The sequence below is a fragment of the Biomphalaria glabrata genome, chromosome 7 (genome assembly GCF_947242115.1).
Source record: "Biomphalaria glabrata chromosome 7, xgBioGlab47.1, whole genome shotgun sequence".
In the NCBI taxonomy this organism is placed as follows: Eukaryota; Metazoa; Mollusca; class Gastropoda; family Planorbidae; genus Biomphalaria; species Biomphalaria glabrata.
Genome location: NC_074717.1, coordinates 1478328 through 1502203, shown reverse-complemented (window position 1 = coordinate 1502203; position 23876 = coordinate 1478328). Strand labels below are relative to the sequence as shown.

The window sequence follows — 23876 nt, the reverse complement described above, 5'->3', positions numbered from 1 at the left end:
TGCCTGCCGCAGAATCCACAGACTTCCTGCTTAGTGGAATTTTATGCCTGCCGCTGAATCCACACACTTAATGTTAGTGGACTTTCTGCCTACCACAGAATCTACACACTTCCTGTTACCTGGAATTCCTGCCTGTCGCAGAATTCACACGCTTCCTGTTACCTGGAATTCCTGTCTGTCGCAGAATTGACACATTCCTGTTACCTGGAATTCCTGCCTGTCGCAGAATTCACACGCTTCCTGTTACCTGGAATTCCTGTCTGTCGCAGAATTCACACGCTTCCTGGTACCTGGAATTCCTTCTCTGTCGCAGAATTCACACATTCCTGTTACCTGGAATTCCTGCCTGTCGCAGAATCCACACACTTCCTGTTACCTGGAATTACAGCTTGCTGCTTGATCAGAATCCTTGATCTTCCAAAACTCCTGTTCCTGTTGAAACCACCCTTAACTCCGTGGCTGGAGGAAGGAACCTTAGCATCAGCGAACACTGAGTACCAAGCTCCACATCTGAAGTCAATTCTCAGCACCCGCAGCCTGCCTGATCACCATTGATCTTGCACCACCCCGCTGTGTTCCTCCCACTTCGAGGACACCGAACAGCGGCCGGTCCACTCTAAATCCAACTACAGTATTCCAGCTGTAGCTGGCACCTCCCAAGCTTCTGCTCACGCTAGCAGACTAAAACAGTCTACAGCACCAAGGCTGAGGGATAAGCTTCCGAGACATTGATTGAACCCAGGAACCTAAAAGGTAAGTCACACGAACAATGGGACATTCATACGTTTAGCAGTCAATATGATGATTTATCTTTTCTTATAGATAAGTTGCTTTAGAATATATATTTATAATCCTCATCTTTGTAATCCCTCCCCCCCCCCCCGTTTCGTCTCTATTTACATTAAACATTGTTTTGTTTTTTTACTAAAGGGATTCTTTTATCAATTGTATGCTACCTGTGTGCTCTATTTCCGATCTGTATCGGACGCTGGTGTGTGGTGGCGTTAGAAAACCCTAGACCTAACGTCATCAAAACAAAATTAATTTAATCATTTATTGTTTTTGATTACACAAACTTCCCAGAGCCCCATCACAATGGAGACCTTTTCCCAGCGGCGCGTGACACATGTCTTGATCCTAGGCTTTATTGAACAAGAATGCCACAACAGTTCACGATAGCACAGTACACACACACACACAAGCTGACCTGGACACCAAGACATTTTGACACACAAGAATTGATCAGTTCACAACACACAACATAAATACACAACAGTACCTAAGACGCATTACAATTTCTTGTAATAAGGATCAGGTTTGAAAGGGTCACTATAGTCTTAATTGCTACTCCTGGGGTTTGAAGCTCACTTTTACCGACAAAAATTTCCTCGCACATTTCTGGAACCAAACCACACTGGACAGACGAAACGACAGACAAAAAAAAAAGTTGTGTTTAATAACGCTGTTTAATGTTTTTAAAAATATTAGAAAAACCAATGGAATGAATGTATCATAACATTTTAACATTTACTTCTGTCGTATTGTCTGTAGTTTGGACTCAAAGACTTGCTCCGGAGACACTCAGCAAACTGGCGATCACATTCACAGACACTGTGGGCGCATGCGCCCTCGTCCGCTGTAAGAATTTTAAAAATATGGATGATACAAAAGATAATGTTTAAACTATCTCTCTTCTCTCTCTTTTTCTCTCTTTCCTCTTCCGCTTTCATCTACTTCCTATTTCTTCCTTTTTTTTTTGTCTCCTGTCTTATACTTTCTCTTTTTCTCCCGTATACTTTCTTTATCTCTCTTTCTTCCTTATACTTTCTCTCTTTCTCCATTATACTTTCTCTCTCTCTCTTTTTCTCCCTTTCTTCCGTATACTTTCTCTCTCTCTTTTTCCCTTATACTTTCTCTGTCTCTTTCTCCATTATACTTTCTCTTTATCCCGTATACTTTCTCTCTCTCTCTTTCTCCCTTTTACTTTCTCTCTTTATCCCGTATACTTTCTCTCTCTCTCTCTTTCTCCCTTTCTTCCTTATACTTTCTCTCTCTCTTTTTCCTTTTCCTTTCTCTCTTTCTCCCTTATATTTTCTCTCTTTCTCCCGTATACGTTCTCTCTCTCTCTTTCTCCCTTTTACTTTCTCTCTCCCTTTCTTCCTTATACTTTCTCTCTTTCTCCATTATACTTTCTCTCTCTCTCTCTTTCTCCCTTTTACTTTCTCTCTTTATCCCGTATACTTTTTCTCTCTCTCTCTTTCTCCCTTTTACTTTCTCTCTTTATCCCATATACTTTCTCTCTCTCTTTCTCCCTTTTACTTTCTCTCTTTATCCCGTATACTTCCTCTCTCTCTCTCTTTCTCCCTTTTTCCCTTATACTTTCTCTGTCTCTCTTTCTCCATTATACTTTCTCTATCCCTTTCTTCCTTATACTTTCTCTTTCTCCCATATACTTTCTCTCTCTCTCTTTCTCCCATATACTTTCTCTCTCTCTTTCTCCCATATACTTTCTCTCTCTCTCTTTCTCCCATATACTTTCTCTCTCTCGTTCTCCCATATACTTTCTCTTTCTCTCTTTCTCCCATATACTTTCTCTCTCTCTCTTTCTCTCTTTCTCCCATATACTTTCTCTCTCTCTTTCTCCCATATACTTTCTCTTTCTCTCTTTCTCCCATATACTTTCTCTCTCTCTTTCTCCCATATACTTTCTCTTTCTCTCTTTCTCCCATATACTTTCTCTCTCTCTTTCTCTCTTTCTCCCATATACTTTCTCTCTCTCTCTTTCTCTCTTTCTCCCATATACTTTCTCTCTCTCTTTCTCCCATATACTTTCTCTTTCTCTCTTTCTCCCATATACTTTCTCTCTCTCTCTTTCTCTCTTTCTCCCATATACTTTCTCTCTCTCTCTCTTTCTCCCATATACTTTCTCTCTCTCTTTCTCTCTTTCTCCCATATACTTTCTCTCTCCCTTTCTTCCTTATACTTTTTCTCTCTCTTTTTTCCTTTTCCTTTCTCTCTTTCTCCCTTATACTTTCTCTCTTTCTCCATTATACTTTCTCTCTTTCTCCATTATACTTTCTCTCTTTCTTCCTTATACTTTCTCTCTTTCTCCCGTATACATTCTCTCTCTCTCTCTTTCTCCCTTTTACTTTCTCTCTTTCTTCCTTATACTTTTCTTTCTCTTTTTTGTCTCTTATACTTTTTCTCTTTCTTCCATGTACTTTCTCTCCTTCTCCCTCTCTCTCTCTCTCTCTCTTATTTCTCTCCCTCTTGTTTTCTGTCAGTGTCATAATAATTGATAATATTGTTTATGGCGATTGTTCATTGTGCTAGCCAAGTAAGATTTTCTTCAATTTAAGTGATGAACCAACTGATCTATACATAATCTTACAAGAGATTGATGACAATAAAAAAAAATAATAGAAAATCTTAACAAGACAGCCCGCCCCAGAAATCATTCACCAGAGGATCTTATCTTTTGATCTTTTATTCCACAGGAGAACTGCAGGAGCAGAAATATGCAAATCACTTGACCCATTTTCAGGTCATCAATTAATTTAAGCTTCTACAGATAGAACGAGCTACTCTCTATTTCACGCCTTCTTGTCAATTAATACAATGAGCAAGAAAAATAGTATGTCCAAATTACTTACGCTTGTAACATTGACAACGGCCATCGCTACACGAGACATGGTAGTGGACGAAGATGGTGTACCAGTGAAATGTGCAAGGAGCCCTACCGTAGCACTGATCATGAGTCTGACAACATCTGAACAAGAGAACAAAAATTAAGAAAGATAAAACTGTAAGTACAAATACTCAGACACATTAATTTTGAGCTGTTTCAGATGATCTCATTGTAAACACAGTAGATCTACTATCATTACTAATTATAAATATATATATATATATATATATATATATATATATATATATATATATATACACATATATATATATATATATATATATATATATATATATATATATATATATATATATATACACCTAGAATTAGCGCGGGGCCTATGAAAGTTTGGGGCCCACTGCGGTAGCTTAGGTTGCAGTGACGTATTCTACGTCGCGGGTCGACATGTTAATGTTATTGTAACTACTTTTTTACACTTTTTCTGACCAACTTAAAAAAAAATATGTTTTAAAAGCTCAAATGAGGTCACAAAACGTGCAGACGATAGCGTCTGAAGCCTTGACATTCTCTAGCGTCGTTTTGAATTTGACCATGTCGTCTGCAGGCTCAACACATTTATCCCAGCATAATTTGTCTATGGAAAATTATTTTTTTTCTGTCGTATTTTTCTTCTATGACGTATCTAAACAGACGCTGTCTGGTAAGATTGTTTCTGAACGCCTTGATTTCCAGTAGGTAACTGACTAGGGTACTATGTGGAGGTCAACGTTGTGTTGAGCATCATTTCCAAACGGCATGTGGGTGAAATACTTAAGTGTCTCAAATCATCTCTTTCGAAAGCTAAGATAGTAAACCATGCACGTAGGACACCATGCAAGTCAAGAACGACTTCCCAAACCTGTTCAAAGGAAGGTCAATAAATTTTGGGCAATCAAAAAGAATAGGCGACTTTGGGTCATGTTTACCCCTAAAAGGGGGTGCAGTGAGCAGAAGCTTGGCTTGGGCTGTGAAATGCCCTCGGGACACGATTGTTCTGCTCCAAAGCTCTAGTAGCTTGTTTAAGCCTTTGTAGTCTGTGTCTCTGGCTCTTTACGTCTAGACCAGTGTTTACATAAGGAGAAACGAGGACTCCCATGGATGCGGGGGGAAGTTTTTATGGGGTACGCGTTGTATTAACTCGGGTGATTATTATCTTATCTTCTTATCTTATATTATACAGACGTTACTTAAAAAAAAACAGATAATGATTAAGTCCTACGCGTTATGCATTTAGTCATGCATGTTAACCAATGAACTAAATTCTGCCAAGTCACTGGTTTACCTGGCTGACTCAGGCAACCCGTTCCATGCTCTAATAGCTGTGTTACTGGTTTTCCTGGCTGACTCAGGTAACCCATTCCATGCTATAATAGCTGTGTTACTGGTTTACCTGGCTGACTCAGGCAACCCATTCCATGCTATAATAGCTGTGTTACTGGTTTACCTGGATGACTCAGGCAACCCATTCCATGCTATAATAGCTGTGTTACTGGTTTACCTGGCTGACTCAGGCAACCCATTCCATGCTCTAATAGCTGTGTTACTGGTTTTCCTGGCTGACTCAGGCAACCCATTCCATGCTCTAATAGCTGTGTTACTGGTTTACCTGGCTGACTCAGGCAACCCATTCCATGCTATAATAGCTGTGTTACTGGTTTACCTGGCTGTCTCAGGCAACCCATTCCATACTCTAATAGATGTGTTACTGGTTTACCTGGCTGACTCAGGCACCCATTCCATGCTATAATAGCTGTGTTACTGGTTTACCTGGCTGACTCAGGCAACCCATTCCATGCTCTAAAAGCTGTGTTACTGGTTTTCCTGGCTGACTCAGGCAACCCATTCCATGCTCTAATAGCTGTGTTACTGGTTTTCCTTGCTGACTCAGGCAACCCATTCCATGCTCTAATAGCTGTGTTACTGGTTTACCTGGCTGACTCAGGCAACCCATTCCATGCTCTAATAACTGTGTTACTGGTTTTCCTGGCTGACTCAGGCAACCCATTCCATGCTCTAATAGCAGTGTTACTGGTTTACCTGGCTGACTCAGGCAACCCATTCCATGCTCTAATAGCTGTGTTACTGGTTTACCTGGATGACTCAGGCAACCCATTCCATGCTCTAATAGCTGTGTTACTGGTTTACCTGGCTGACTCAGGCAACCCATTCCATGCTCTAATAGCTGTGTTACTGGTTTACCTGGCTGACCCAGGCAACCCATTCCATGCGCTAATAGCTGTGTTACTGGTTTACCATGTGGATCTATCCAGTTCCTCTTTCTTTAAACTTCAGGTGTCGATTTTGAAGAGCTTCATGTCGCTTTGCATACACTTATCAGTGAAGTTTAACTCTTTGTCTCCGTAATTATTTTCCATGTTCTGACAGAATTGTTCATTTTTTTGCATTTGTAGGCTACCTTCCACCCTGTTGTGATTATAAGAGAATGCATGCTCTTTTTATCTACACACTTATAAGCCAAAAATAAACTGAATTTAATGGGGTCAAACCAACAATGGACGAACAATGGTATCGTTAATTAGGAGAGAAAGAGTTAAAAATGGGTGACTTCATGCTCTCCTTCCTAATATTTGATCATAATTACGATTACGATTACTAAGAAAACTGTCCTCGTTTAATGTTAGCGAAAAGGCCTTGGCTATGTTTTATCACGCTCACATCTGCAATATTTTAAGTTTCAATATCACTGCCTACTAAGGCAATCTGAGCATTATAAATAAAAATAAACTTTATAGAATCCTAAATGCAGCTGGTAAAATCGTGGGCAAAAAAACAAACCCCATATGGGCAGTTGTTTGAGACATCTATAAAAAAGCTAACAAGATCCTCGAAATAAAGAATCACCCTTTGTGTCAGGATTTTGTGATTTTACCATCACAAAAGAGATACAAGACACCGATAGCAAAGACAAACAGACACAAACACTCTTTTGTTCCCCTGGCAATCAAATCATTAAATAAGAACAATCTGGTATAAACTTTGTCACATGTAAATTATGAGTGAGTCTGGTGTGAATGTACACTTTTGGTTTCTTATAGTTATAATGTTTTTTTTGTTTGGTGTAATGCACAAATTGTAAGACAAATTTCCTTACGGACAATAAAGATTATTATTATTATTATTATTATTATTATAATACAGAATGTCAGGTCTTCGTAAACTCACCACTAAACTCACAGACTCCACTGGTTTTGTTTTTTTAGGATTACCCGCATTACTTAAACTAGCTTTCAATCTTTATCATTTCGGTGTTGCTAGAAAATGTAGTTTTACGATTTTGATCTACTAGATGTAGTGTGTTTTTTTTTTTTACGACTTTCATCAGCTGCATGTAGTTTACGACTTTGATCAACTAGATGTAGTCTTGGATTTTGGATCTCCGAGTAGTAGCTTTACGACTTCGATAACAAAAGAACACACTGCAAGATTGTTGAATTTGTGAGTGTCCTCTGTGACGAACGCAGAGTTGATCTATCTCTTTAAAGGGAAACTCCGATGGTTTTGACAATTTTTGATATAATATGTGTTTTGATTTATAGATAATGAATATATTCTTCTTTTTGTTTTCTTTGCAATAATAACTTAGTAATTGATGTTTTTCCGACGTATTTTTCCTGCGCATCCAAAACAGTCAGACTTTCAAAGGGGTTTCTATGTGACGTCACAAAGGTGTTTTAATCTATTGACTTATTGTATAACAGGAGACCATACAGCTAAGTTCACATTCTCGTAAAAGAAATATATCTTTGTCTATGCAGTTTGATCTAGGATCTTGTAAGCAAAGAAAAAATGCGTATTAAAAGTAGATTTACATGCTTGACTAACCACGGCAGTGTGTATTTTCTCGCCTGACCACTCAACACACAACAAACACTCTCGCTTGGTCGTCTTGTCATGACCGACTACACGTAGTCTCGACTAGCCTTACACTGACCAGTTTGTTCGAATCAGGCAGACACACGATCTATTTACTTCTTGGGACAGGGAGGGGCTTAGATGAAAATGTTACTCTTTTTCTCGAGTTGGTTATCCTAATGCTTTTGGATCTATCTATACATGTTTTTATATATATATATAACTGTATCATAGCTCTGGAGTAGGCCGTCACTAGGCCAGATAGATACTATGAGAATGAAGCGATACGATTGGTTAAATCAAGTTTCTCTTTCAGTATTGTTTAGGGAAGTGACGCATGAAATAACTTAAAACAAATTCTCAAGGAATCCCGTTTTTTGGGGTGCGTGAAGAATTTTCTGTCTAATTTATTAAATATAACATGTTTCTAAGCATTTAAATACAAAATGATATAATGTTGACTATTACAACTTTTCGCGCAGAATTTAAATATGTCAATAATTCAAATTTGAAAAACCATCGGAGTTTCCCTTTAATTTGACCTCAGTAAATCGATTCAATTTAGTAACACGCAGGATTTTTCGTTTCTTTAATGCTGTGTAAACTGACGTAATATGTGTGTTTGTGTGTGTGTGTGTTCCATTTCCCCTTACCTCACACCTCATTTTTACATTTGTATTGCAAATATCACACCATATTGGTTGGTTCACTGCTTGACCGTAGACAATCTGTCCATGTCCTTATTGTCTACTAGACCGTTTTATTAAACGCACCAATGTTAGATGACCATCCAAGCCATTTTTTGTGTGTTTATTGTTAGTTGCACTCTGGGTCACTTGGACCTTGAAAGGCCGCAGCCACGCCCATTGCTTTCTTCCCTTTGACCCATTGAACACATTTCTTATGCAAATTAATCAATCTTCATTATTCGCACTCGTCCAATTGGGCTATTTGAAAGCAATTTCTGCCTGACTAAATCTGGAGAAAATAAAAGTCGCTTCCCAAGAGTCACAAATCAGCGGTGGCCATGCATACATGCTTGCATTGTTCACTTTTTCATCGGACCTATAGTCGTTAGTCTTGCATTTGGCTTATATTTCATGGCTTGGAGAGAGACAAATCGTCATATGAGGCCTGAACACTGACCTGCAACGTCACAACCTGTGGGCAGGTTACACCAATAGCGTGTGGCCACGTCACAGGCATGCACGACGAGGCTATGAGCTATTGGTCTCCACAGCCCACAGATTGTGACGTCGCAGGTTAGTGGTGAGGCTGAGCGGTTAAGCGATTGACTTCCGAACCAGAGGTCCCCGGGTTATCTCTCGATGGTACTGAACTTCTAAGACTAAGGACTGCTGTGTTCATTCTAATTGGAAATGTGTGTGTGTTGTAATAACGAGTTAGGGTTAGGGAAGAATGCATAACGAGTTAGGGTTAGGGAAGAATGCATAACGAGTTAGGGTTAGGGTTAGGGAAGAATGCAAACTTACTTGTCCACTTCATCCACTGGTGTACCGTGACCACCCAACCCGCAGAAGCAACCGTAGCCAAGGTAGCTGAGGCAGGTCGGCCCAAGCGTTTGGTCCATCTGGTAGCACAATAAAACTGCACTACGCTTGTGTACGTGGTGTTGAAGATGGCTGATATCTGTCAAATTTGTGGGCGTCTCTAGAAGAAAAAACAAAAAAAACAAAAACAAAGGGAAACAGTCAAGCATTATATACAAATAAATATTTAAAAATTTGATTTGTTTACATGGAGATGCCGGTGGGCTGGGACCAGGGGCGGACTGGGTGTTAAAATCGGCCCGGGCATTTCTATACAATCAGGCTCATAAATTGCATATCATATGATGGGCATCCAATTATAGACATGCCTGACCTCAAAATCATTACGTTAAGTTTGAGTATCAATAACTGTGTACGTGCATACAGTGTATTTGTTGGAAATATAGGCATCATGTTGCTTTCTAATCGCTAAGTGTGTATGCCATAAAAAGATAAAGCCTACCAGTAGCACTGTCCACGAATGTAGGCTATTACATTATTTCAGAAAAATTGTTACATCAAATTAGTTTTACACTGTAGAGAGCTTTCCCATAAACACGATGCTCAGAAGAGAGAATATTATAAAACAGTTAACAATTTAATACATAGTGGCATCCATGCGGCCCTTTCGTTGGCCCTACGGCCCATTTAGGTACCGGCCCACCGGGCATTTGCCCAAATACCCATATAGCCAGTCCGCTCCTGGCTGGGACTTCTCATTCTGTTCATTTAGTGCAATGCTTCATGGTTGCAAGGAGTCTTTCCACTGACCTTCGCACAATGATAATTCTACAATTATTTAAGAATCTAGATCTAGTCTTGGATTTTACATTTGTATATATCAAGAATTTTTTTTTTTGAAGTAGCGTCTTTATTTTATAAGTGTTGATATGGTGCGCAAAGGTGCAAGCGTTCAATATAATAAAGTATTGTTCTCCGCCATGACAATAATTGTGGTTGTTTGTTTATTGCTGACTGTGAACCTAAATCCTAATTAACATGATGAAGTAACGTCTGTATTTTATAAGATAAGAAACTTTTTTTAAGGTAACGTCTGTATTTTATAAGATAAGAAACTTTTTTAAGGTAACGTCTGTATTTTATAATATAAGAAACTTGTTGTTTTTTTTTTTTTGTTTTTTTTTTTAAGTAACGTCTGTAATTTATAAATAAGTTAATAAACATCTTTTTGGAAGTAACATCTGTATTTTATAAGATAAGATACACCTCAGTTTATGCTTGCTGTCCATTAGCAGTTAAATAAAAGTTCAAACTAAACCAAACGTTCAAGCCTGCATAAAATACTGCTCTCAGTATTTATACTCGCTTACTTATTTATTCAACAGAATGCAAACCTAATAAAATACTTAGTCGTCATAGATAAATAAGAATTTCTTTTTTGTGGGAAGCGTGGTCGGAACATACAATGCGCTTGAACTTGGCTTGGCTTGGCTACATAGAAAGGGGCTCGAGGTTCGACACCCGACTCGGGCAGAGTTGTGTTTACTGAGCGCCTAAATGCAGCACGGAAAACAAACTCCTAGATACCCCCTCCCCCCACCGGTCCACAAATGAGATTGGACCAAAAGCGCTCTGAGCATGCTATAAGCATGAAAGTAGCGCTATATAAAAGCTATAATAATAATGCAAGGGTGGCATACATTACATTTCCATATTAAAACACTTAGAATAAAAATTTTAGGAAATCTGGTCAGGCCTCCCAACAGCGTCCCCATAGTATTATATTATTTTGGCATTAGGTTAAACAAACTGCTTCCTATTAAAAAAACAACAACACATCTCATCATTTCGGTAAACATACACACCAATTCCATAGATCACTCACAAGACGAAAACTTAACACACCACGACTCATAAACCATATACACTACACTCAGGGGCAAGCTGAAAGAAAACCTAGAAGTTAGAATTAAGTGGGGCAGGGAGTTAAAATAAGAAACTCGACAGACACATTCACGCATTTACACAACAATTATATAAAACCCTCAAAGCACGAGAGTGGCCAAGACACTACATTTCGGGATGACCCCATTAAAAAAAGAAAACTCCCAAACACAAGAAGGTCCAAATATACCTGTGAAATTTGTAAAAAAAAAAAAAAACCAAAAACCCAGAGAAATACTTATTTAGTGAATGTAACGTGGCTGAGAACGAAACAAAACTTGTAAAAAATTTACAAAGAAAGTTTGTGTGGAAACGCAAACTCAAAATCGGCCCCCGAAGTGGTCCACCCAGGCAGGCAAAAAGGCAGGTTTCAATATGTTCGGAAAGAACATCAGAATGAAATTCTATCAAAAGGAAATGACAGGGAAGAATGGAGAAAGAAGGTTGACAGATCTTGTGTGGTGCCCCAACGATCCAGCAGACCAAGGGATAGGTGAAAGCGAAGGTGATGTTAAAAGTGAGCCTGGCCTAACTGATGTCTTATGATGAGTATCTAATGGATTGAATGTAAAGGGTCGATCTCTTATACTGTACTGCAATCCGTTTCACATAGGGCCCCGCAATCTGTAGGACCGGCCCTGCCTCCTTCCTCTTTATGAGACTTAGAAATTGAGCGACACTGTTGGACACCTGCAGGAAAATGCAGAGAAATTGTTGCAAATTGCCAACCTACAATGACTCTAGCAGAAGTCTTGGCTATCTTGGTGTAAGAAACTTTTCATATACCATATGGGAAATGAGCTAAAATATGTCTATGTGGTATTTCTAAGCGAAGGTGTGACCTAGAATTAGGATAGATAATAAGACCAGTGACCCGTACTGTACTGGCAAGTTAGTCCAGTGGTACTTTGTGGTCCCAATTACATTATCTAGGCTAATAACTCTAGCCTCTAGATGTACAAAACTACTGAGACTGACAAGTAATAATTCTGAGATTTCAGTTGCAACAAAAAAAAATTTACAAACAAAAGAAAAAGATCATGAAAAATATAAATGGCAATAAAGGCTCACAAAAGAAAATGACATAATGAAACAAAGCAAAGTAGCAAGACAGTTTCCGGTCAATATAATTAAAGAACCACCATCATATAGGCACAATAATGTCTTATACCGAAATACCAAAAAGGTGGTTTACAATAGTATCATACATGCATAAACAATGAAATGATGTCATTCATGAGACACACTACTGTCTCGTATCTAAACAAAAGATGTCTTTCAAAAAAAAAACATACAGGAGAGGATAAGAGACTAAGTAGACCTATACCATTTACATAAACCAACTTAGTACTAACAAATAAATAAAGTCTACTTAGCTCATTATCGAAATACTCTTCCCACAACAGTGGCACACTCCTCTTAAGTAACACAGCAATAGTACAACAACACAAGTATTAGTTAAACATTATAGAGATTTAGTTCAAACTACACTGGTCAGTTGAAAGACTCAAGAGAGAGTGGCAATTGTAAACAGTTAACAGGGACTTTAATCAAGTAATAAAGGGGACTAACTCTAATAAAAAAAAATAAAGGTAGCCACCATTATGGCCCTTCTTGTCACACCTTCCCCCCCCCTTAAAAATGCTCTTGTGGGGAAACTATATGATGCATTCAACTTGTTTACAAAGAATACAGTTTTTCAAAAACCAAAAATTACATCAGCTTAATATTATCATCCTTTGTCTATACAACACTTCTAGTAGAGGAACATTAATAAAAAACCAATATTATAATGTTTTATTTACTTAGGAGTATTGTTAATACCAATTTGTCATTTAATGAATCTGTGAATTTATCATGCAGCTAAACAATTTTTTAAAAAGGGAAAAAATAAAAAGTGTTTTTTTTTAATCCGATGCCATTACAGTTTCTTTGTTTCTATTAGTTAATGTACAAGCACCATCAATTTTCAGTAGTTTCAAAATGTTTTGTTTAAAAAAAAAAATATATGTAAATATAATCCAAAAAAGACAAGTAGCCCGAAAAAATAGGCAAAGAAAAAAACAAAATTAGCAATCTATTTTGCATGCTATGATTTCACACTAATGAATCACCACACATTTAAGTATAATAGCATATTGTTTTATTGAAGTGATTTTTTTAAGGGTGAATCAACTTTTGTTATCAAGTAAAGTTAGCTACTGGTTTAATAATTTTGTAATCTTCCCTTGCTAGTGTGGTAGATTCAGTCAAGTTAATCCTTATAATGATTTTGTGCAAGGAACGACGCATCCATGCCCTGTTATACGCTGTATGATTACGCTTTGTGATTACGCTATGTGATTATGCTGTGTGTTTACGCTGTGTGATTGCGCTGTGTGATTACGCTGTGTGATTACGCTGTGTGATTACACTGTGTGATTACGCTGTGTGATTACGCTGTATGATTACGCTGTATGATTACGCTGTATGATTACGATGTATGATTACGATTTATGATTACGATTTATGATTACGCTGTATGATTATAATTTCGTTGCCACTAACGGATACGTTTTCTTTACAGACAGTCTTCGTGTTGATTCTATCAGACCTCTGGATCTCGGTGTCAACTGTTAGAGGTTGGTTGACCCGGGTTTGCAGGGGCGGCATGGGTGTCAAAATTGGCCCGGGCATTTCTATAAAATTCGGCCCAGAAATTCTCAATCATGTGATGGGCATCCATTTCTAGGTGTATCGGTCCTTAAAAATCATCGTTAAGTTTGATAATGTATCGATATGCATGCATACAGTGAACTTTATATCTAAATAAGCAATATAGCGTCTTTTTAAATCAGCAATTATTATTATAGCTTTTATATAGCGCTACTTTCATGCTTATAGCATGCTCAGAGCGCTTTTGGTCCAATCTCATTTGTGGACCAGTAGAGGGGGTATCTAGGAGTTTGTTTTCCGTGCTGCCTTTAGGCGCTCAGTAAACACAACTCTGCCCGAGTCGGGTGTCGAACCTCGAGCCCCCTTCTAGGTAGCCAAGCCAAGCCAAGTTCAAGCGCACTTGGCCTCTCGGTCCTAAAAAGATGAAGCCTACTAGTAGCACTGTCTACATTCTACATTTTATTTTCGGAAAATGTGTTCGATTAAAAGAGTATTACACTGTGATGTCTGTGAAAGACTTTTTTAACACCACGCTCAGAGGGCCCTTTATAATAATAATAATAATATAATAAGAATATTATAAAACCTTTAACAACTTAATATATGCCATAGTGACTTCGATCAGGCCATTTCGTTGGCCCATTTGGGTACCGGCCCACCGGGTTGTCATAGGGGGAGAAATTATCGCCAGAACAGACTAACGTATTGGTTTGCGTAAGGCTTGCATTTATTCTAAGTCTCAGAACACATCTGCTTGGAAGATTTGAACACAAGCTTTAGTCACGTGGCCAGACAATAACAGGCGACATGTCTGAAAACAACTTCTAGCTGATACCTAGGATTGGTCTGAAGCAAAACTCAACTGGCAGACATGACATGAACTTTAAACTAATTTTGTCTTTTAACTCTTTGAGTGCGTCGCCGAACGTTTGGCTTTGAGACTAACCAAATAATGTCAGGTACAACTATGGACCATGAACTATGAACTATGAATAATTTCGGATTTATGTGTGTTCGGAAATCTGACATCTTGATTCCTTGTGATAAAACATTAAAAACTGATCTCCTTCTGACTACTCGCTTATGCTCCTGTATTTGTGATGATGAATTTATAATTGATGAGCTGGGGCGGGTATATTACAATGAACAGTGAAAATGATCATAAAAACAAATAGGCGGAGAACTGACGACATTTGTGACTAAGTAACCTTTGTCCCCGGTGAAGTGGAGATGATAGACATTCAGTCAGAACGACAGCGCCCTCGAAAATCTTTACCGTACTGTTTGTTGTCCTCAGTTTTGAGTTTAACAATGTTAATGTAACCAATTTTTCTGGGTAAAAATAGCAGTTGGACTTTACAGTATCCGCTCTACAGTATAAATCAAAACTTTTGGCTCCGGTGAAGCACAAATTGTTTTGTTGTCTCTTGTGTTGTATATAAAATAGTGATGTAACTACAAAAATACTAACTTTAAAAAACATCAATTAGAATATGGAATGAGAAGCATGATTCAGTGAGGAAAATAATGAATTAGCGGAGTACAAATCATTAATTAAGATTCACGAATAGATTAATGGTTATGCGTAAAACGTTTAAGTCTGTAATATAAAAATATGTGTTGGCCTCCTTCAGTCGAAATGACTATGATTCTTCTCGTAGAACACAAAGAAAAACAAGGTTACAAAAGACATTTTGTGTGGAAACACAAACTCAAAATCGGCCCCCGAAGTTGTCCACCCAGGCAGGCTTCAATATTTTAAGAAAGAACGTCCGAATGAAATTATATCAAAGACAAATGAGAGATAAGAATGGAGAAAGAGGGTTAACAGATCTTGTGTAGTGCCCCAACGGTCCCGCAGATCAAAGGATAGGTGAAAGTGAATGTAAAGTTAGATGTGAACCTGGCCTAACTAGTTCCCCTTTCAGACCTTGTGGTCTATAGGGCAGATGATGTAAAGTTCATCTGTTTTTGTGGCCTACGGTTAACGAGGGTGTAATGTAGCCAGCACAACGACCAACCGCCTTTACTTTTCCCCAACTAATGTCAGGTACCCATTAGAGCTGAGTAGACTCAGAGGCGCCCAAAGATTCCAAAGTTGAAAATCTCAGTCTTCACCAGGATTCGAACCCGGGACCGCCGGGTATATATATATATCACGTAGTTGATATTTGTCTAGAGATAAACATAAATTAAAATGAGCCTGAACAGAGACAGCAGAAGCCTCAGACTAACAGTTCTCGAATAGAAAGAAGTCAGTGTGTGTTTTTTTCTTGTCGATGGGATTTGTAGGGGAGAGATCCCCACCTCTTGTATCTGTGTCTACTGTGTTGGCCACGGCCCCATCCCTTTTGTGGGTTCCCACCAAAGTAAACCCATCTCTCTCTAGCCATGTGTCATTTTGTGTTTCATTTTGTGCGTTTTGTTAAGTACTTTTTTCTACTGTTTCCTCCCCCCTCAGGACCGAGGCATAGGTACCTTTAGCATTGTGCTCCTGTTTTTTAACGGGGATTTTTCCCTTCCCTTTCAGGGTGGTCCTATTTGGACACTGATTTGACCAGTGTTGGTCTTGTCCACAATGCCAACACTGCTGTCTTCTCCTCGGAATAGTGATAAGCACTTTATATACTCTGGGATCATCTACATATTTCAGGTGGATGTAATGAGGGACTTCTGTCCCTTTCTTGATTTTCAACCAAGCGGCCCACTTGTCCGAATTGCCTAACTTGACAGGCTCTACTTTGGAGCCTTCTTCACTGAAAGATTGGAAAATCTCTATGATTTTGTTTTTTACAATAGTGGGTGCCACCCAATGCAGTGTTATTTTGACTTTTTCATCCTCAATGTTTGAAACTTCAACTTTAAGGGTGCTTTCAGTCCCAAAAGTCTTTCCTAGAATACGGGCTCTCACCCTTGGACTATTGGGAACTAAGAACCAGACGAAAGGATTCTCGAATTTATAGAGTGAACCCACTTCATCAGGAGACAGACTCAATACAGTCATGAGGCTAGCCATTGAGGCCTTAATACCAGAAGGTACCAGAAGGGTGGACCAAACCACCTTCCAAGTCTTTCTTCTCAATTAAGAAAGTTTTTATTGACATGACTGTGTAAATAAATGTAAACTCAACTGAATTAATCAAATAGTAATTCAAATAGAAGTAAAGATGAACGAGTGAAAAAAAAAAATGAAATATCTAGAATAGAGTGTGTAGAGTGAATACACGAGTGAACAAAAAAATAAAATATTTAGAATATAAACACTATGGAGTGTGTAAAGTGAATACCAAAATAAAAGGGCTTCTCACGTCACACTAATAATCCATAGAATAACACAGAAAAACACAATAATCCAATAATGAATACACAAGAAATACACAAAATACTTTTAAGAATTCATAGTCAGAGACCGTCAAGATCAACTCAACTCGGCAAGACTACCTTTAGAAATACAGAGACGCTTTATACAATGGTTATTGACAAAAGTGTGGATTGGGGTACTCTTTATGCGATAGTTACCGGTCAGAAAGAAGTCAGTGTGTGGTCTCTATCAATACTTTAAATACATATCTCTTTGAAGGATAGACTTCAATTTGTCCTCTTACATACTGACCTGAGTCTATTTCCATGATGTTTTCTATTGGGGCTGAGTTAGACCGCTGGTGAAAGGTCATCCCTGTAATGACAGTTGTCTGATAGCTAATAAGACAGAGTAGCGTTAACAGCATGTCCATGATTCTGAAAAAAAAAAAAATATTTTTTTTTTTGGCGACTTAGTAAACAGCAAATTGGTGGACATTTTTTTTTCGTGTCAAGTTATAGTGAGACTTCACCTCTTGGAAACAATTCTAAATTGTCTTTTTTTCGTATCATTTATTTATATTTATGTTTTTTATCATGTTTGAATCTCATGTTTGTTTATCATGTTTGAATCTCATGTTTGTACATCATGTTTGAATCTCATGTTTGTTTATCATGTTTGAATCTCAAGTTTGTACATCATGTTTGAATCTCATCTTTGTATATCATGTTTGAATCTCATGTTTATATAGCATGTTTCAATCAAATGTTTGTATATCATGTTTAAATCCCATGTTTATATATCATGTTTCAATCACATGTTTGTATATCATGTTTAAATCTCATCTCTATATATCATGTTTGAATCTCATGTCTGTATATCATGTTTGAATCTCATGTCTGTATATCATGTTTGAATCTCATGTTTATATATCATGTTTCAATCACATGTTTGTATATCATGTTTGAATCTCATGTCTGTATATCATGTTTGAATCTCAAGTTTGTATATCATGTTTGAATCTCATGTCTGTATATCATGTTTGAATCTCATGTCTGTATATCATGTTTGAATCTCATGTCTGTTGGCCTATATCATGTTTATATCTCATTTGTTTTCATCTCATTCCGAAAGCTAATGTTAGTATTTAGTATAGTATGTGGAATCTCATGCTGATATCTCATTAATAGATAAGATAAGTAAAGTAGAGATAAGATGAGATAAGATAAGATTATTTGTTAAAGACAATAACGCTAAGAGCAATAGAACTAAAAATAGAAATGGTTAAAAAAAGTTTACTAATTCAAAATAAACCTGGACAAAATACATAGCTGATGTACTGTTTCGCTTTATAATCTACTGTCGTTTATCCGCTTTTGCTTGAAGCTTATAATTGTCAATGCATCTATCAGCATTCATTCTCTTTTGAGACAGAAGGAGCCATACACAAGTACACACAACGCTAACATAAACATACACACACACGCAAACATATATATATATATATATCATGGGCGTAGCCGGGGGGGGGGGGGTTTGGGGGTTCAAATGAAATCCGGAATTAAGTGACTGATTTTTTCCTTTGATTTTGTTTATTTTAGGTGAGATTTTAATACTAAACCATCACTTGCCCCAGCACAGCCAATGGTTTTTGAGTTTAAAACCCCCTACCAGGGGTTTTTGAGTTTAAAACCCCCCTACCAGGGGCTTTTGCAGTTAAATTCCCCTCCTCTATAAAACAAAACAAAAAAAAATGCAAACGACAATCCCCAAATTCCAAGAGCACAGTTAAGGAAGATTTTGATTTTAAAACCCCCTTCAAAAATTACGATAAACCCCCTCTTCGATATAAAAAAAAAGCAAATTACGCACTCAAAATGTTATGGGCTTTGGGCTAAATGGGTTTTGACTCAGTTTTGAGTTTAAACCCCCTTTCAACGGGGTTTGAAGTTAAAAAATACCTCTTTAATATTAAAAACAAAGCATATTATACACTCAAAATTTTATGAGTGTAGTCAAAGGGATTTTGAGTTTAAACTCCTCTCCAGCGGAGTTTGAAGCTAAAAATACCTTTTCAATATAAAAAAAAGCCAATTACACACTCTAAAATCTATGAGCGTAGCCAAATGGGTTTTGAGTTTAAACCCCCCGCTAGCGGGTTTGAAGCTAAAAAATACACCTTTAGGGTAAAAAAAAAACAAAAAACTACGCACTCAAAATGCTATGAGCGTTCCCAAAAGGGGTTTTGAGTTCAAACCCCCCTTCAGAGGGGTTTGATGCTAAAAAAATACCTCTTCAATATAAAAAAAAGTAAATTACACGCTAAAATTATTTGAGCGTAGCCAAGCCAATTAGGGGCTTTGAGTTTAAATCCCTCTCCTGCAGATAGCTTTTTATTTTAAAGTTTAAAACCCCTCCAGATGGTTTTGAGTTTAAAATCCACCTACAGAGCATTTTGAGGTGGAAAACCTCTATCTTCAATATTATTCTAATGCAAACTACAGTTACTAAATTCTATGACCGTAGCTAATTGGGGTTTTGAATTAAAAAAACAACAACTCCAGAGATATTTTAGTTTAAAACCCCCCACAGATGATTTTGACGATAAAACTTCCCTTTTCGATATACAATCTAAAGCAAACTACAGTCACTTAATTCCAAGAGCGTATTCAAATGAAGTTACACATTTCTACCAGTGGTGGGGCTCCATTAATAAAGTGCAGTGAATAGTCATCTGCCGAAATTGAAAAACACTAAATGTGGCTCAACAAAGATAGCTAAGACAGATCTTAGGAGTCAGTTATAGAGATCGGGTCTAAATCAAGGAAATCCTATGCCGAACTGGGAGTCGACCCCTTAGTAAGATTGTGACAGAGCGTCGCATGAGGTTTGCGGGACATGTTCTCCGACAAAATGAATTAGGCATAAGAAGAGTTGCGATGCACAACCTAGTGTCAACTTGGCGCCACACATTCATGGAGGTCCTCAGAGCAAGTGGGAAGAGGCTTCAGGCATTATCAGTGACAGATTTGTGTGGAAACAGCTTGCCGCCAAATGCGCCGAACGGCACGGGAGGGTCTAAGTCAGTAAGAATAGCACACTTGGTTTTTGAAATAAAACTTTTTAATAGCAGAAAAATTCACTGAAGATACCTCAGAATATGCATTTTGTTGGCTTTCAATTCCTAGCGCTCCCCCAGACCCCCTTTCTGGCAATGGCGGGGAGTCTACAATTTTCCCACTAACTCCAGGAAGAACCTATTCTAGGGCACAATAAACGTCTTCCGAAAGAATGATGGGTCAGAATGTAATAAAGATTATGTTCACACACACATAAATACATATAAATATTTGTTTTCGCGGGGGGGGGGGGGATAACCCCAACCCCCCCCCCCGAAAAAAAAATCCTGGCTACGCCCATGATATAACGTCATCCATTTGTTTTTGTTATAGTTAACATGTACACTATATTTCTCCTTATTCCGGTTCAGTGATGAAGTTGAAACTTTGCACAATTATTCAATATCGGTGACAACACGTGAATCAATCGAAAAATTAACAATCAGTTAATCAATTAGTGGTAATTGATTAATTATCTTTTATAAGATAAGATAGGATCATTTTTATTCGTCCAATCTAATGGAAATTCAGTTTGACTACAACTGACCACCTCAGCGTACCTATTGTAACAATAACAATATAGATGCAAATATGAACAGCATTCTCACACAAGAAACACACACACAATCACAAACAGCGCTTTATGAGTTAGACCTCTATGTTCATACTCTCCCGCCTTGACTACTGCAACGCCGTGCTAGCATTTATACCTGATGACAAAATAGCCAAGCTGCAACGTATACAGAACAACGCCGCTCGAATAGTCCTTAAAAAAAACTAGACAAGATTCTGCTACTACGCTCTTGCGCACGCTCCATTGGCTTCCCGTGAAAGCGAGAATCGATTACAAGGTCGCCACACTTTGTCTTCAGTGTTTATATAACAATGAGATGCCCATGTACCTTAGAGAACTGATTACTCCATATGTCCCCCACAGAGCTCTGCGCTCAATGGACTCAACGCTTTTAGTGGTGCCACGTTTCTCCCTCAAAAGCTACGATCTGCGGGCTTTTTCAGTTCACGAACCAAAGGTTTGGAACTCACTCCCCATTGATCTCAGACAGACAACATGCTACACCACTTTTAAGAAGAACATTAAGACCTATCTGTTTAAAACTTTTTTAGATTAACTGTCATTCCAACTGCCGTGTTTGTGTTTGTAATGTTATTACAGCGCCTTGAGCCTACATTTTGTTTGTTAACAGCGCTTTATAAATAAAATTATTATTATGTACTTCTCGATGACGACAGCTGATCTTGTAACACTCTAACCGAAAGTGGGATAAAGGAGTTTTTTAATCTTTTTGGAGAGGAGATGACCACTTCGCCCAGATCTGATCTGACAGTGGTTTAATGGGTGCAGGATGTCTTTAAGAATCGTGAGTGATTTTGAAAGGCATCTGTCATGACAAATCTTTTGAAGAGGTGGTATCTGTGTTCGAGTGAAATACGATGCTTTTTTAATTAGTCTATTTAGTCTATGTCTTTGTGCCAGTGATGTACTTTTGTCGTGGTTAATGTAAAGAGTAGGCCCGTAAGCTGGAAATTTAAACTAGCAAAAAACTATAAAATCCTTCTATTTGTATAGACTCTTTAACAGATTAGCGGCTAAACACGTCGGCCTGCCATCATGAGGGAACTTAGTATTTTTTTAAATTGCTCCGAAAAAATAATATCACGTAAACTTATTACTAAAAACAATTCATAAAAATATTTCCAAAAGCACAAATTTATAACTTTTAGTCGAGATTCATTAAAAGCTAAATACATGATAGATTCACAATAGTGGATACAATTTGTAAAATATTGTTGTTGTTTTTTACATGCTTAAGACGTGCCTTCAGAGTTGAAGATAATCTACTTCCTATGAAGGGGGCTCTAGGTTCGACACCTGACTCGAGCAGACGTGTTTTATGAGCGCCAAAAGGCAGCACGGAAAACCTTCTTCCAGATACCCCCCCCCCCACACACACACACACCAAAGCACTCTGAGTATGAATGAGAGTAGCGCCATAAGCGATAATTTATTTATAATTTGTAAAATTTGTTTTGATGTTTGGGATATAGCTAATTGAATCTTTCTTTTTAACCAAAAGCAAACTAGATGTATTGTGTATTATGTATTATGTCGGTGTTCTGGGAAAGTCATTTTACAAAAAAAGTAAAACAAAAATATATAAATATCAATGTCAAGGCAATATCGTAATTATATTATCAGCAATACTTTCGTTTGTTGTAGTTCTTATAATAATAACTCAGGGACTTCAACCTGAGACAATCAGCAAAGTCACGATCACACTGGCAGACGGTGTAAGCACACCAGTTCAAGCTTGCTTTAAGAAAAGAACAATAAGAAATATATAGGTACGTGCATGGTAGTACTTAGGATAAGCTAATTTATTCATTGTATGATTATTTTTAGAAATGGATGATTAAAGGCGGTCGTTGGCTGTACTGGCCACATGATACCCTCGTTAGCTTAGCAAGCACATTTTATACGATCTTAAAGATCGCTTACCCCAAAATAAGAAGATATTTACCTAATTATGTTTTTGTTGAATTTAAAAATGCAAGGAAGAGAAGATCTTCAAAGATCATAAAATTGAACTTACCATAAACCATTCTTCTATTGAACAGAAGATCTTCAAAGATCATTAAATTGAACTTACCATAAACCATTAATTTATGGAACAGGTGATCTTAAGCGATCATAAAATTAAATGAATCATAAACCATACATCGATGGAACAGGATATCTTAAGCTTCTTCTTCCCTAGTGCCATTTGAAGATGGAAAAGGTTGCCTGAATCAGCCAGGAAAATTAACAACTTAGCAGAGTGTAAGTCAATGTCTAACTTGTATGACTAGATAGACACATGAAACGAGCAGGACGTAATCATCTTCTTTTTGAAGTAACGTCTGTATTATATAAGATAAGATAACTTTCACTCATTCTGTGCATCTAATGATTAAAAAAAAACACACGGGAGTAATGCTTACAGTAGTAACAGCTACAATGCCCTCTGCTACACCAGACGTGGTAGTGATCAAAGTAGTCAAAGAGCCTTGTCACTGGACACATCTGAACAAGGGAAGGAACTGTTACTGTTAGCCTATCAGAATATTAATTTTTATAGGTTTTCTATGGGCGTGTCAACCTAATGTCTTACCTTATAACTTTACTTGTAAATATACAGTGCTTTTTTGTATAAAAAAAAAATAGATACATGTTCTCAGTGATGGATTACCTAACTTATAAATATAAACAGTGTTGTTTTTTTTTTTTTTTTTTTTTGTGACAGTACGCACTGGTACGGCTTACAATGTGGGGAAAATTTATTACTTTCTAGTATTTTAAGGTTTATTATTGCCTTAGCTGACATAGAAGAGAGCATGCGGCCTCAGAATGAGAACTCTGAAGGTCACTCACAAATGCCGCGGGATATACATGTGAGATCAAAAGAAAATCCGCTGCCGAGGACAGACGCCGACGGCGAAAACAAAATCTAAATAGACCACCTGCAGACACTGGTTAGGTTTGATCTGAAGTGGCAAAATATGTAGGTCACAGCCGGGGGCTGCGCAGCCAAGGGAAATACAAGTCACAAGTCTTCGGACTCGTCGACAAGCCTTGTTAGCGGCCACCGAAATGAAAAAAAAAACGCTATTAGTTTTGTGAGGAATGTCTGTCCGTCCGTCCGTCCCCTTTAGATATCGTAAATTAGAATAGATAGTGAAAATCCGACATCATAATATTTTAGACTTTAGACCATTCAAAGTTCTGA

The 23876-nt window shown here is 37.7% G+C and overlaps 1 protein-coding gene across 1 annotated transcript; it reads right to left on the bottom strand.

The window, feature by feature from the left end:
• Nucleotides 1–1457: 1457 nt before the first annotated feature.
• Nucleotides 1458–23233, bottom strand: LOC129927374 (acidic phospholipase A2 2-like). The gene is made up of 5 exons (XM_056036087.1): nt 23092–23233; nt 17285–17409; nt 9055–9232; nt 3654–3769; nt 1458–1636 (listed from the first exon to the last, which is right to left on the bottom strand). Exons 2-5 carry the CDS (start codon nt 17403–17405, stop codon nt 1521–1523), a joined length of 531 nt encoding a protein of 176 aa, XP_055892062.1. The 5' UTR covers nt 17406–17409; nt 23092–23233; the 3' UTR covers nt 1458–1520.
• Nucleotides 23234–23876: the final 643 nt, after the last annotated feature.

What these genes read in the sequence shown, in the direction of transcription:
- LOC129927374 (XM_056036087.1), bottom strand. Translation starts at nt 17,405, where the DNA reads ATGGACATGCTGTTAACGCTACTCTGTCTTATTAGCTATCAGACAACT. An exon ending in CCAGTGGATGAAGTGGACAA is followed by an intron (nt 3,770 to 9,054) that starts GTAAGTTTGCAT and finishes TCTCTTGTTCAG; the next exon opens with ATGTTGTCAGACTCATGATC. An exon ending in CCGTTGTCAATGTTACAAGC is followed by an intron (nt 1,637 to 3,653) that starts GTAAGTAATTTG and finishes AAATTCTTACAG; the next exon opens with CGGACGAGGGCGCATGCGCC.